Source organism: Erpetoichthys calabaricus, chromosome 3 (assembly GCF_900747795.2).
Source record: "Erpetoichthys calabaricus chromosome 3, fErpCal1.3, whole genome shotgun sequence".
Classification (NCBI taxonomy): domain Eukaryota; kingdom Metazoa; phylum Chordata; class Cladistia; order Polypteriformes; family Polypteridae; genus Erpetoichthys; species Erpetoichthys calabaricus.
Genome location: NC_041396.2, coordinates 49,465,469 through 49,481,604, shown reverse-complemented (window position 1 = coordinate 49,481,604; position 16,136 = coordinate 49,465,469). Strand labels below are relative to the sequence as shown.

Genomic DNA, 16,136 nt, shown 5'->3' with positions numbered 1-16,136 from the left:
CCAGGTGTGATGGAAGTGCTGCATCCCAGGGCTCAGTAACTGTCCAGGCACCCCCTGGTGGTGGCCAAGGGTTCCAGCAGGGTTGAGCTTCTATGCTCCAAACCCGTGGCCCCGCTGTGAGGGGGAGATATTGCCCTGAATATGCCCACTCCCTTGGCCCTTTTTGAGAAACTGGTTTCATTTTCACAATTTTTGCACCCAGATCTGAACTTTACGAATACCAGTACCTTCCTACCCAAGTGAACAGAATAACAAATTTCAGCAGCGCTAATGCAATAGCAAAGGTTTTTCTAGTAATCAAGTAGCATTTAAAATGACTAATTAAGAATAATCTAAAGGAGTTGGCTATTACGACACTGAAGGAAAGGCTGCTGAAAATGGGGCTTTGCAGTCAAATGTGAATTTTAAAATTTAAAATCAGCTATTTCATTAAGAAATAGTTATTAGCAACACTAGTAATGTATTGACTGTATTTTAAATCCATTTAATGGCATCTTGATAAAGGAAGTTATCAATTTATATCAATAACAGAACATTTCTGGATGTGTCCAGACTCTTGACGGGTGCTGCAGCTGAAGCACAAACCTTGACAACCTTTTAAGAGTACCTGGATGAGACGCTGGTACAGCATAGCTGTTAGCTAAACAAACAAGCCTGAAGGATAGGCAGTGGTAGATGTCTTCCTTGGGCTGCCTCCCAGAATTGTGGGACAGTGTTAGCGACATCGCCCCCTCCGGTCCCAGGGTGGTACCGCTTACCTTGACAGAGCCAGGAAGGTGATCCCCAGGCGCGCATGCATGACGCTGTCTATCTGTAATCATAACGGATTACTCCTCAACCAAATGATGACAGTTTCATTTGGACAGTGGACATCTGAAAACAGTCCATTATTTATGGGGCTCCCCGAGGCATATCATAGATTCTAAAAAGAGAAAGAAAATGGGAAACACTTAGTAAAGTGTAATTAAAACAAAAAGCAATGTAAGATTTACAAATAAAACCTTGACACTTATTATGGCAAGAGATGGCTTTAGACCTTTTTATGCTAACCTTCTTTGAATATTTGCCAGTCAGTATGCGGGCTGAATTTGGTGGAATGGTCTGCTCATGGCAGATCACTATTGGCCTGGAATTGTCTCCATTTGTATTTGAAACATCTGATTTAAAATTACTTTGAAATTATTGTGTAATCTATTCCAAAGCCATAAGTGACTACTGTCTTCCCTCCAAGCGTAATCAGGAGATTCTACTGATCTCCGCGTGATGTGTAACCACTAAATTGTAATGGAGAAGTTGCAAAGCACAAAGCAGACTAAGTTTCATTATGTCAAGGTGACTCTTCTGGTTACATTTGCCATTTATTTGCGCAGGAAATCAACTGTATTCAAGCCAGGGATGCATCCAGAAGATGCTCATACTGTGTTAGACTTTTACCCTTCTATTATATTTGCTAATCATATTATTTCAACAGCCAGTTCTGCTAATTCATATTTGCCTCCAATTACAGAGAACTACTGAAATTAATAAAGAGAGATTGAAAATGTATAATTAAACTACATTAGGAATGTCACATGTCTCCAAGCATCCATCGAATGTGCCCAAGAGAAAAAAAAGATCAGAGATGACAAGCCTGAAATTAATTATGTCTGCTCATGAGCTTGACAGCCTGTGTTCACACAGTGCTCTTCGTACAATCCCAAGAGCATTTTCATCATAGTTTTTATTCTATGAAGACTAATTATAATTTTACTTCTGTCTTATTAAACTTATTCTATTTCTTTTACATTATAAAGGTTTAGACACAAATTGTTACCATAAAGCCTTACCATGATAGATAACAGTAATCTATTATGACCCTTCAAAGTGTTCTTTTGCAAGTCTTTTAAATTATTTTTATTTGCCGAGATTTATTTTAGTTTTCTTCTTGTCAGACAGGCTAGATCATAGACAGAAAACAAAACAAATGTGCCTTCACAATATTTTAATGACCTGTGGTAGATACAAATTACTTACCACAGGTCGACTTTGGGAAAGGACCTATATCATTGTGATGGTCCGGGTTAGCTCCACAGTCCCTGACAACTTGAAACCGGAAACACCGGTAGTCATAGACTGAGGATGAGCCAGGCAACGAGGACACACGCTGTCGAGAAGTGGTGCAAAGACCTCAGGGCTTTCATTAAAACCAACAAGGAGTAAAACAGTGAGTGTAGTGCTTCACCTTGATAAATAAAGAATCCATAAAATCAGGTGATGTGCAGAGGTTAAAAGCAATCAATTAATATGTAATAAATAATCCTAAAAATGGGGTTACAACTCCAGGCAGGTCTTCCATTAAAACTCTAAGCCCCAATGCATCACTCTAAAATGATGTCTCCTCTGCTTATCCCATAAGAGCCTTACAGCACGAGGAGATGCCTGTTGACAGGTGCAGTCCACCATCAAAATCTGAGTGCTGTCCCTTGCTAACATTACAAGGCCTTACAGTGGGGAGCCCAAAAGCTCTTCTCCTCCTACCACCGTCATTCCCTGGAGTCTGCAGAAGCCTACACAGCAGGAGTGACCTTCCTCAGCCCCATCGAGTGCCGGCCATACACTCGCCTCACTCCCAACCACTTGCCTTCATTTCGAATTGCACAGGCCCTTGTGATCCTGCCTCTTGGTCTCTTTTCCCTTAACCTCTGTCCTTTTCCTTCTCTTCCCTTTTTCTTCCTATTTCCTGATCAGGCTCCCTTTTATGCACTAATCGGCTGCAAGTGTTTTGCAATCACAAAACCCAGAGTACTAACAAGGAAAGTGGCTGAACCTCGCACATCATGAGCCTCACCATCTTAATTCATTTATTTATTTAAAAATGCATAACACCACAAAACTCTCTTATCACAGATATGTCCTGTTGCGAGTTGTTGAAGTGGCACAGCAGACTGTCCACGGGACCATTGCCTGCTGCACGTATATCACACTGACGGCAGTAATCCTCAACATCATGGCAACAGTAAAAACACTGTCAATGGTTCTTTAAAGCCTTTATTGTCCCACAGTGCCCTGCTCTATGCACTCTTAAGCATCTCCTTCTGTATCACTTTGGGCACCACAGCCTGTCAGAGTCAACCAACAGAAGCTGATCTCACCACTACCATGGTAGCCCGATCTTCAGCTTTCCAGATTCTTCCACTGCAGCCAGAATTGCTCTTGGGTGCCTCCTCTTCCCAGGCTGGATGAGTGTTAGCGATAATCCAGTTTTTAGTTTGATATAATTTGGGGTCCTTTTATTACCATTCCTGCAAGTGGGTTTCTCCAACCAGTAGATTGGTGATAGAACAGCAGTTATTCATTACGCGTGTAAAGTATGAATTCTCATCCATCCATTTCAAACCCACATATCCTATACAGGGTCACGGGGAAACTGGAGCCAATCCCAGCAATCATCAGGAGAAAGTTAGGAACAATCCCTGGACAGGGTGCCAGCCCAACGCAGGGTGAACACACAAATGGGCCGATTTAGCAATGACAATTCATCTAACTTGTGGAGGAAACTCACACAGACACACGGAGAAAATGCAAACTCCACGCAAGGAACTCCTGGGACTCCCAGACTTCTTAGTGCAAGGCAGCAGTGCTTACCCTAAACTCAGAGTATATTTTTTCAAACATAAAACATTCCAATTTAATAAAAGGATAAGTGTCTATGTGCCTAAACAGACACTTAAGTAAAAAACTAAAGTAAAAAAAGGAATAATGGTTCAGCAGCTTTGAATAATACATTTTTAAAAATAAATGAGGTAAAATGTCAGAGTTGAGCATATGGAGTGTATCTCATCTAAATCCATATATCGTGGGTTCTAGAAAATGGTGTGAGATTACTGAATGTAGTAATGCACAGTATATGTATTTATAAAACATCATCCTAAAACATTTGCTTACTTCCTTCATTCTTTTTTTTAAATCACATTATGCCCCTCTTAAGTTAGCCCTACTTTGAAAACAGCACATTTATTTATCCACTCTTAACGCTACATTGAGATCACACCTTTCCTTGATATTCACTTGCTATTTTGTGTCTCCTCGGTCACTGATGAGGCATTCTTAACTTGAGTTTTTGTTGGTTTGCCACAATCCTTCTGTTGAAAATCACAGGCAAGCAGATTACTGTCACAGTTGGCACTCCAGCAGGTGATGAAATGTAAGCAACAAAACTGTCAACATGTCCATCCATTTGGAACGAAACAATCTGTTGAGTGCGGCAAAATGTGAGGATCAGTCTGCACAGAGGAGAAGTTTCTTTTTATGGATTAAACAATTCTATTATTGCAGGCCTCATATCTAAATGATTTAATTACAGATACTAAATAAATTAAAATGTTAGTTCTGTGTGCAGTGTCACTCCCAGCTGAGCACAGTGTCACAATAACAAGTCACCCAGTAAGTCATGTCACTGTCTTAAAAAAGGGGGTCCCCATCTTCAAGAAATTTGTATTTTGTGTGAGTTTCCCATGGTGACACATGTCTTTTGGACAGAGTATGTGATTCTCTGAAAAAACAGGTTCACCCCTACACACTGCAAAGCAAGTGATGGACGACAAAACATTCACAACAGTTGAGTTTAACTTGGAAGAGCCCAGCAGCTGTAGAGATGAGGAGTGAGGAGTGAATCCTTATCATCAGCATCAGAACAAGGGTCTCTGGTACAACAGGACCATTGGTGAGATTCTGGTCCATCCAGTTCAAAGTAAAAGGTCCAAAGACTGGGTGGCATAATGATATTCAGCAAGTGCAGGCGTGAAATCTTGAAGACTGATACACAGCAGCAGCAGCAGCTGCCCATTTTTGTTATCTTACTTAAATCTCTTATATATATTTCCACTTCAAAACCGGTCCCGCCCACATGCAGCCGACACGGCACTTCTCGATTCCTATTCGTTCTCTTCCATGTCATGCACTATACTGGCCTGCTGAGTGTAATACAGCCAACAAGTACTCAAGGTGCTGCCACAACGGTAAAGTAGCTTTACCACCTTTGCGGGAGCCACAAGACTGATTTATTTATCACTTTCACATGTAATCCTGCTTGGTCGGAAATTCTACATGCACACCGCGTCTTTCAAGAAGTATGTACTTCTTCTTGATTTCTGAATTCCTTTCTCACCATTTTCTGTTCCTACTCTTACACCGCCGTATGCTACGGTGGGCGTCGGTTAGTATTATTTACAATATTTGCCCAATAAACAATTCTAGATAATTCTCTCTTACTTTGTGTAAGTAAGTTTACATTTTAAAAGTGCCTTACTTTGCAGCTCTTTTACAGTTTAGTACAAACAACATACTTTCAAATGTAAGGATAAACACAAGCTGAATCTATATGTAAATAACTAAATATAACAACAAAAAAATCAGATATGTCTGCATAGCTAATCTAAAATATAAAGATGAATGTGTTGGTGCAAATCTACACCGTTGAACTTTCACTGCCAGATTTTGCACTGATTCCCTGTTAGTACGGGGGAACACCACAGGATAAATTTTCTTCAGAAAAATGTTCCTCTTAGGGAAATTTATTTAGTGATCGCACCCGTGGTTTACTAAGAAGTGACCCATGGAGGCATTTTTGGGACCTGACACAGGTATGCAAAGTTGCTACCCATGGTGGGTTAAGTCAGTGAAATTTTGGTTTGGGACCTAAATATTTTCTTTGTTGGCGGCACGGTGGCGCAGTGGTAGCACTGCTGCCTCGCAGTTAGGAGACCCGGGTTCGCTTCCCGGGTCCACCCTGCGTGGAGTTTGCATGTTCTCCCCGTGTCTGCGTGGGTTTCCTCCGGGTGCTCCGGTTTCCTCCCACAGTCCAAAGACATGCAGGTTAGGTGGATTGGCAATCCTAAATTGGCCCTAGTGCGTGCTTGGTGTGTGGGTGTGTCTGTGTGTGTCCTGCGGTGGGTTGGCACCCTGCCCGGGATTGGTTCCCTGCCTTGTGCCCTGTGTTGGCTGGGATTGGCTCCAGCAGACCCCCGTGACCCTGTGTTCGGATTCAGCGGGTTGGAAAATGGATGGATGGATATTTTCTTTGGAAATTTATTTAGTGACCACACCGACACTTTATTTCACACTAAGCCACGTACCCCTGCTACTTCTGAGCACACATCACAGAGATGGCCAGCCTAACTGTTATATATATTTGCTGCATACTAATACAGCGCCTGTAAAAAGTATTCCCCTCTTGGAAGTTTTCATATTTTATTGTTATACAGCAATGAATCTCAAATTAAATTAAGCTTTTTTGACACAACTCCAGAGAAAGTGTCAAAGTGAATACAGATCTCTGTAAAGCGGTCTAAAATAATTATATATACAAAACACAAAATAGCGGATGGCACAAGTACTCACCCCTTCAAGTCAGAATTTAGTTGTAGCACCTCTGGCAGCCATGACATCCTTGACTCGGTGGTCTCTACCAGCCGTACACTTCCTGACTTCGATTGTTGCCTCTCTTACAGTTTAATAAACAGTACTCGGCTTCCCAGTTCCCTTTTTGAGTCAGATTTCTGTTTTACATTTTGGGGTCTGTTTAAAATACTAATTTTTTTTTACTCACTAGTATCAACGTTAGCTTGCTTTTCTGACTTCATCTCCTGAACATTAATTAAAAACCATCTATGACTGTTTCTTCCTTTGCAGTCACTACAATAATTTAAACACTTCTATCATATTTATTCTTTATTATGATGTGCATTGGCTGAGAAGGATCAACTTCTGTAGTCTTTCCTTTTAGCCTCATATCCTGCCGTGTTGATCTTCTTCTTAGTTACAGTGACTGATTGCTGGGATAAGCTCCAGCTGCCCCACCACCCTGCTCTGGATAAATGACTTAGGAAGATGGATGGATGGATGGATGGATGGATGGATAGTTGAACAACATATTTGTTTAAGAGTAGTTTCTTTTAAGTCTTGCATCCCCAAGGAAGATAAATAAAATGAATGAACCCACAGATGAATGAACAGCATCTTTTAAAGAGGTCATTAACAGGGAACAGGCTGAACTGTAAAAAACAGTGGAAAATTCCAATAAAGAGTAATTTGCACCTGTAAGTTCAATGTCAAGTGGTATCTTTAAAGATGAGTTAAAGTATTTATTTGTAAAGGAATTTTTCCCTGAATTGACTTTATATACTGCATTGACCCTTTTTCTGTTCATATGAAACCATACTAGAAGTTACTGGTACAAGACAGGAATCATCACTCATCGCTCATCACAGGATATGTTCATATACAACTGGTGTGACAGAAGGCAAGGATGGGCTGACATCCTTGCTGGGATACCAATATAATAGATGGACGGTGGAAGGTTATCTCCTGGGGCTTGTATTCTTGTAGTATGCTGGGTGGCAGGCTCTCTCTGATGGTCTCCAATTTCAGCAGCCACAGGGCTGCACAAGAGTTGTAGTTCCAATTAAGTCTCTCGTGTACTGCTGGAGGGAAATGCCAGGTTCTCACTGCCCTGGAAATGTTTCCATGGTGTAATAATGTTGTACTGGAAGTGCTTCTGCATGTGAAATGGAGCCCTTAGACTATGGCAGGAGAGTCAAAGTTGGGAGTGGAGGAGTAGAAGGAGGAGAACACTTCCCTGGAGAGGAAGAAGGATGGGAAGATTAGTATATTGCTCACATGGTAATTTGTGTAAGTATATAGCATCTTTCCAGATTGTTTTGACACCTGAGAAAGGTACTGTGCCATATAAAGGTGTCCTTGGCACTATAACTTATGTCTTTGGTCAGTTGTATCTGAGATTTTTAGTGTCAAACACTGCATCCAGGTGACAATACACGTGCTGTACTCACCAGCTGCGTCAATCACTCTATCATAAATTTCAGATTGGGTCCAGGAATTCATGCAAACACTGGGACATCCCCTCACAGAATCCTTAAAACAGTCTAAAAAAGGCAGGAGAAAAAATCACATATGTATTTATGTATTATAGATAATATGTCCAAAATATTAAGCAAAGTTCAAATGTGAGTGTCTGCAAAATAATATTAATACAACTTGGGTAATAATCATCTTGCTTACATTACCAGATGTTTGTCTTGGTATGGTCCAACATGGTCCAGCATGGCTCTTGATCCAGCAAGCTGTCAACATAGGGCAGCAGAAATGACCTCTCCTGAGGATGACGAGAGCTCCATTCATATTGTCTCCTGAGACAGAGAGGAGAGAGAGAGAGAGCGCAGTATACAAGCCTACACTTTATGATACCTCTGTAGTCTCTGACACATTTCCTGGGCACCTTGTGTACCAGTGTGGGACCATAGGGCCATCTTAACACATGGATACAATGGGCACTGGCCGGGGGCCCCAGGAGCATAGGGGACCATGATGTTTCTGATGCCTTTGTATGTTTCCATTTTCATCAAAACAGGGGCCCCAGGGCACTACTTTGCCCAGGGACCTATGATGCTTTTAAGATGGCCCTGAGCGCAGCATTCACCAATGAAACAAATACCCCCCCCCCCCCCCCCCCAATTCCAGCCCAGGCTTTATCCCTTTTGGTTAAAGGGTGCTTTAAGGTTTACCTCTCCATTGCAATCCAGACTCTCCTGGCATAGTAATGGAGTTTCATCTCAGCCAACGTGTGATCACCCAGGCTAGCTGACCAGTCAGTTTCTGAGATTTTATCTGTATTAGTTTTAAGCTGTAGTAAGTAAATAAATTGGTCTCTGATTTTTTTTCTTCTATGAACATACTTTTATAATATTATTACATCATTCTCATGATACAACCTGAGAAAAATAAGTCCAGGAGACTGAGTCGCCATCTCGGAGGTCAACTCACCTTCTACTGGAATAAACACAGTCACCCTTTAAGAAATGGTGGAGACTTGCCCTTTGTAACTAGTTAGGGTAGATATGTAGCTATGCCTGAGAGACACAGGGTGCAGTATCTGGGTGGAAACTCGTGAAATATCATAAAAAATCTGAAGCTGAGAAGTGAGCTCAAAGTTCTAAAATGTTCATTGGGCTAACAATGGGACTCCTCAGTTATTTTGTGTTAACAAAACTCCATGTCTGCATGTACATTAAGCCACACAATCCAAATTAAAAAAGAATATCATACAGCGTTGTGAGTTCAAATCCTCATAAATATGAGTAAGCCATTGGAAATAATTGTATAATAGTCCTAGACTTGTGAAGCGCAGTGGGCCGGTGTTCATTATAAATTTAGCTTGTCTGTATCTATTATCTAGACATTGATCTGCAGACAGTGCCATGATGGTTACCTTTGAGGGCAGCCAGAACAAGCCGTGTGCTGTGGATTGTTGTTCTTTGTACTATTTTTACTTCCAAACTGCATTGCAGGGCTACAGGATTATTTTTACCCCCAAATTCAGGGGAGATCTGCTTGAACAGATGATGCTGCAATAGGCATCCTGGAAATGTTTCAGACAAATACTTACGCTGTGACGGCAGCACACGATGTGCACAGGCAAGATGCCTACATGCAAATGGGATACTTCAGGGGATTTGGGATGAGGAAGGCCACTCTCAATAGGCTGTATCAACCAGTCCACACGGCATGAATGGAAATTATTATTGGAAGTCTTCGCTCTTGAGCTTTTTACGGTCTTCACATCATCAGGAAAATGAATTTTATTGCCGACACTGCAGCATATCATATTTCTGTTCAGGCAGCTGCCTTTGCAGAGAGGCAATATAGAAAAGTTTATTTCCTGCAGTTTGGAGCCTTTTTAATTTATTTTCTTAACTCCGTGTTTCCCTGGTGTACCACTGTGCATGCCTTCAAGTTTTGATCCATTCCATTTATACTCACGGCAGATTTCTGCCTACAGCCGGACTCTTCATTAAATTGAGCACGTTGTTATTTTGTTTTTTTTTTGTGATTTTTGGTGTGCCAAAACAGAATTTTTCCATTTATGTTTGTATTTCCTGTTTATTAGAATTCAAAAAAGATCTTCTATTTACAGGAGTTGATATGATTTCTTATGCTTATTTGATTAAATTTTCATTGTGTAATTCATTTGATAATGAGGGTGCATGGTAGTGCCATGATTAGCCCCACTGCCTCACAGATACAGCATCCTGGGTGGGCTTCCCAGGCTCAGTTCATATAATTGTCTTAAAGATGTGTGGCTTAGGCTGATTCACCCATCGTAGGTGGGCTCTGTGATGGACTGGCGTCCTGTTCTGGGGTAGTTCCTGCCTTGTAATCAATGTTGCTGGGATAGGCTGCACTCTCCGTGATCCTGAGCTGGATTCAGTGGGTTTGATAAAAGATGAATATATTTCTTTAATAATGTATTTTTATTAAAATTACTACTTATAAATGCACAAACATATGAATGGGAGGGAGCTGACAACTCTTTGGGATAGTAATTAAATTGGTGTTTGTTTATTGTCTGTTAATTCACATTAATAAAGGAAACATTTAAAAGCAGTTTCAGGTTCAGGTCTGTGCAACAACGACTGTGGAGTGATTCAGTGTGGATATGTAGATTATCAAATATAAAATGGATATTAAAAAATCAAATCCATTTGATATTCAACTAGATACAGGCAAATATTTCAAACTAAACAAAAAGCAGTAGGAGGACATGGAGGCGCAGTGATTAGAAAAGTGGCTTTGCCAGTTTGTATCCTGGCCCAGCACTCTCTGCAAGACCCCCAAATAGTCCTCTGAGTGACTCGGCTCCTTAACAGAGAATTGACCATACTGTTACATAGTTAACTTAAAAATTACAATAAAACATAAAGTACACATAAATACAGATCCTCACATAAAAGAGATGAATTGACTGAAATAACAATAAAAAGAATTAAAAACAAAAATATCACAAAATATTGCCCATTAATTAAATCAACATTTCAGGGGTGGGGGTTGATTTGTTTTCAATCCTATTCTTGTTAAATTGATGTATTTGTATGGAATGTTGTGTGATTTCAATAAAAACAATAAAAGAGAAAAAACAAATAAATAATTAAATAAATAATTAAATCAACATAAAACAAGAATATTTTAAAAATTCTGAAGAACATAAAGACTAATGGCACAGTCAATAGGAATTGTGTAGCTTGGTCATAAACATGGAAATCATAAGCTCGGCTCCCTATAGATCCTGTATGTTTGATGGCCACGTCACGTGTGGATTCTACCATCAATATGTCCTGTGCACATATGGGGCAGACCCACCAAGCACTACTTTAATGATGTAGCTTGAACTGCGAACTAGTCAGCCATAGATGAACAACAAAGAGTACAGCGAAAGGCTCATCACGCTCTAAACACGCCGTCTGCAGACAGGATTAAGGAGTGAAGAGCGTAAACTGATTGGTGTTTTCTTGTTCAGTAAAGTGAAGTTTTAATATATTTGTGTTTATAATGCGGCCAAAGAGTGGCAACGTATTGCATAGTTGGACATATAAATAAACATTTTGCTGTTTTCTGTGCACATGACAATACTTCTACCACTACTAATGGATATGTGGGTGTATCTACTGTGACAATTCATGTTGTATTATTATGGAGTTCGACTGATGATTAAGGCAACTTAGAAGATGAGAATAGTGTACAATTTTTTCCTGCTTTTTATTTTTCAAATGGAGAACAGTGGAGTTCAGCATCTTAGTCTGCATCTTATAGTCAAAATAAAGTTAGAATTACATTTTCAAGTTTGTAGCTTAAGATCAATCACATGGCCTCCTGCCGAGGCAGGCAGCCAAACAACATGAAGTGTGATACTTGTAATGTATGTCAAGTAGGAACCTTTACTTGAAATGACTTACGCTGACGTCACATCACACTAATTCTAGTCGGAGGTGATGTCAGACTTAAAGACTGCGGCTTCTGATCTTGTCATCTGAGTATGGCAGCTGACATGACTGTGTTATGAGTTTTTAGTAAAGTATCGTGAGCTAGCTTCTTTTTTCAGAGCTGGTGCCCATAAATGGTTTCATTCACAGAGAGTTCAGTTGCAATCTCATCTTTTTTTTCTTTGTTCCATTCTATCGTGGTACATATTTTACAATTGAAAGGCTCACAAGTGGGAAACCAGTAATCAGGTGGCTTGAAGTCCAAAGCCCTGGCCACCAGAACAAACTGTCTAAATGCTAAAGACAAACTAGCGAGATTTTTAAGGCTGTATTTTTTTTTAAATTGTATAGATAATAATAGGAATTGAGAAAGTAATCCCTATGGGATTCCAAAAGATGCCTTCTTCACATAGCATAAATAATGGAAGAAAATGGAAAAAGGTAGAGTGCTTCATAATCCGTGATGTGTAGTTCAAGATCTTTACTGGAAAAGCCAATGGAGAACTTTCTCTGGGGGTTAGGGTCAAGATGAAATAAAATATGTGCAATTCATCCATTGTATTTTAAAGCTCAGGGTCCAAAATAATAGACATTTCATAATGAGATTCAGTCTCATTTAGTTAGGTTAAAATGTCCATTAGGAATGATTTATTGCTCTTTAATATCAGACTGTAAATGAATCTTTCATTTTGTTCATGCAGCACTGATCACAGTTAAAGTCTTGAACAAAAAAAGACAGATTTACTGTATTGGCAAATCATAAAAAATGAAATACAACATAAGGAAAACGAAGAAGAACACTGACTTTTTGATTATTAAACTTATTTTTAATATTTTGACTTTTTAATATTATTAAAATAAGATATTGTGAAGGAAACAGGTTACAAAAAATAAACAGAAATGAGAAGATTAGAAGGGGGCACAAATCAGGAATGCTGAATGTGCTACGTTAGTGAAGGGGATATGCAGTAAGTCAGTATGTGTCTATTACTTATTATTTTCACTCTTATTTAATTCAAAATTTAGATTTAAAAGTACCTTGTGCAGCAGTAAAATGTGACTAACCAAATGTAAAAGTGAAGGTGTAAACAGTTAAGAATTATTTAAAGCCAGTAGTGCTACTTTGGTATGAGGTTAGCACATGAAAGTCATATTCATTTAAATCTGGCAGACCACTTGGCACTTCTGCAATGCTCCATAGCAAATGGAGATGATTTAATGTGCTTGTTGCTCGTATTCATGAAATCGAAATCAATTAGCAGGTGGAATGTTATAACTGAGGAGTGAAGAAAATTTGGGATTTTTATCTGGCAAAACGTTTTACGATTGTAGGCTATAAGTGAAGTTTTCAAAATGTCTCATCATTAAGTGTTTGTTATTTCTTTGTCCCAGTATGTTTCATCTTTGCCAGGGAGCTGAGACACCCGTAACATTCAAGAAAAAAAAAAGACATCAAGTAACATCAGTTAGCCCGGCAGCCGTTTCTCTAAAGCTCATACAGTATTTTTTATCTTCTGGGGGTCTCTTCCCTTTTGTTTGAGGGCACTAACGGTTCATAGAGTTTTTTAGTTTGATTGAGAATATTTTGTTATAGAGAATGTACAGATTATTGCAAAGTGATTTTTCTGTTTGCCTGGCTCTCCTTTAAAAATAGCATCCTGGTTTAGATTTCTATTTACTGTTTAATTTGATAATTCCTTCATTTCTTATTTGTTTCGCCTTTTCAATTTCCTGATTTTTGGGGCATGCATAGTGTTTTTCTTTCTTCCTAAAATTATAACAGGAAAAATCAAAAAGATTAGTCTATGAAAGACAGGCAAGGACTGTAGCATCGGCAATCAGGAAGATGAGCACTGCCATGACTAAAGCTAATACCCAAAGTCAAATTCAGAAGTAGAATACTATTAATTCTTTATCTTTCAATTGCTCTAGTCCCTAATCCAAAGTACAGGTGCCAGTTCATCTGCCCCACTATATTTTATAATGGTGGTATGGTGATGTCCTGCATTACATTGTCATTAATGTGGACTGACAGCTCGTCATCAGTATGGCAATGTCAATGTTCAACTATGCAGGAAATGGTGGAGTCCACACGAAAACATTAAGCAAAATGGTAGCATGATGACAACACAAAATAAACAACAACAGTGCTAATTGAACTAATGATAATTCAAAGAATTTACCAAGATGATGCAGAATAATATTTAACAAGAACCTGACAACCAGGGACAAACAGAACATGAAATGAGGGGCCATGGACAGGATTGGTGTTTCATCTTAACACACTAAAAATGTGACGAATAAGTAAGAAGCAGGTCCCTTCATATACTGTATTGCCTTCTAAAAAGTCTGATTTGAGAAGACGCAATGGAGTCAGCACCAGGATGGACTAAAGAAAGATTCAAATCACACAACAGAGTTCAGATGTAGCAGACTAAATGCAACAGAGAGAAGTGTTTAAGCGTGATTTGAATTGGACATTAATGGGACTTTATCTTCAGACCTAGGGGGAGAACACCACACAAATAAATATGCTTTACCTTCAAATTGTGACAAGTAGTCTGGGGTGTGGAAACTAACAGCTATTTAAGTAAACGGAGAATTATGAACATAATATGTTATCAAATAAGAGGCCAGTTTCTGCACCAGAACTCTTGCTATCGCATTTTGAACTAGTAGTCAGTTGAGACTTTAATCAGGAAAGCCACTTGAAAGTGAACTGTAAGTGATGAAGGCACGACAGAGAAGTGTTACCACAAGTAGTCAAAAGAATAGGAAACAATAACTGTCACAAAGAAGAAAAGTGAGTTTTGTCTTTCTTGTTACAAAGAACAATATGCCTTGTAACGATCCACCTGACAGTAACACATAAGCAAGGCTTGTTTAGGAGTGCCATTGATGTTCATAACAAGAATAACAGTTTGATTAAATCTAATTTGCTTTGGCTCATCAGTATTATTTATAATTGGTAGAACAACGCAATCAGAAGGCAGACTGAGTAGAGAAGTAGGCTTCTTGTTTTACACAAGTTCCTTTTATATGTTACAAGTTTTATGTATTTGTGACTTTTCTATGTGTTGTCAGATAAATGCATCCATTTCTAATGGATTTCATGTTACTTTAGGGGTAAAGTAACTCTTGGAGGTCACTTCCCACTTACACACGTGCATAGTTACAAACCCACCTAATCTAGCTCAGGATTGTGGGAAACTGGAGTCTACGCCAGCTGCAATGGGTACAAGATGGGAAACACTAATAGACAGAGATAACACACACTGACACTCGCGCTCAGTGGCACTGTGGCCATCAATGTGGTAGGACAAGTGGCGTACTGAAAGGAAAACCCACCCATACAAATGCGGAGAACTCGAAAACTCCTCACAGACGCTGGCTCAGTGCGGCAGCAACGTAAAACACTGATACCATTTGCAGTATCAATAATTTCTATTCATTTCTATTCTATTCAAAACAGCTGTCTAATGTTGTAATCTGCATTCAGTGTAAAACGATTCTTTCTTTCCTGCTATATATCTGAGCATATTTTATTAGCTGAAAAATGTGCTGTTTATTAATAACATTAATAAAGTTGTTGAGATGTCAAATATCTAATAAAAACAGAGCATGATGATAAGTCACCCAGCCAATATTTAAACACAGAACCAGCTTTGAAATCTTGTATTTTTTTATAAGACACTTAAATATTGTATATTGTATTTATAGGTATAGGCATATTGTATTTACAGTACATTATATTTAAGTCAAAGAGGAATGTGCATTGTTATTCAACTTGTTTTATTCTCTGCAGCCCATTTGCAGAATCCAAAGAAGTATACCAAAACTTCCCATTTGAGAATGGTAGTACGGCCACAGTCATTGAGCTGGAACGATGTGCAAACCTGCACTGCCATGGGAGGTCAACATCATCAATTGAATGCAGAGAGAAACTGGTGGCAAGGAAAAAACTCTACATTGCATCCTTAGTGTGTTTAGTTTTCATGATTGGAGAGATTGTAGGTGAGACTCTTGAGTTATATTTACCATTCATACTTGAGCATGCTTGTGTTCACATACTGACATTTCATTGGAAGGCATTTTGAACAGGCTATGATGACATTAAGTATACATGTGCAACAGCAGCATTGCATAATGGGTACCAAGGTATGTTTGAATAAATGCTAATAAATGTACTAAATTAATTAGCATTTAGCTTTTCATATGCACAAACAATCATGGCAGCTTTTGTGTAATTCTGCCTTTTGCTTAGTAATATTTTTATGTAGCTAAATAGTAATTATTTAACCATTGAGAAGTATATGTCATAAA

The 16,136-nt window shown here is 39.1% G+C and overlaps 1 protein-coding gene across 3 annotated transcripts in view; it reads left to right on the top strand.

The window, feature by feature from the left end:
- slc30a2 (solute carrier family 30 member 2) overlaps positions 1-16,136 on the top strand; it is a 293,279-nt gene that overhangs the window by 219,726 nt on the left and 57,417 nt on the right. For all 3 annotated transcript variants that reach the window (XR_007934590.1, XR_007934589.1, XM_028799106.2), the window contains exon 3: positions 15,619-15,827. Coding sequence is in view for 1 of the 3 variants with exons in the window: in XM_028799106.2 (XP_028654939.1) it covers positions 15,619-15,827 (209 nt within the window). In the remaining 2 variants the exon portion in view is untranslated. The remainder of the gene's footprint in view (positions 1-15,618; positions 15,828-16,136) is intronic.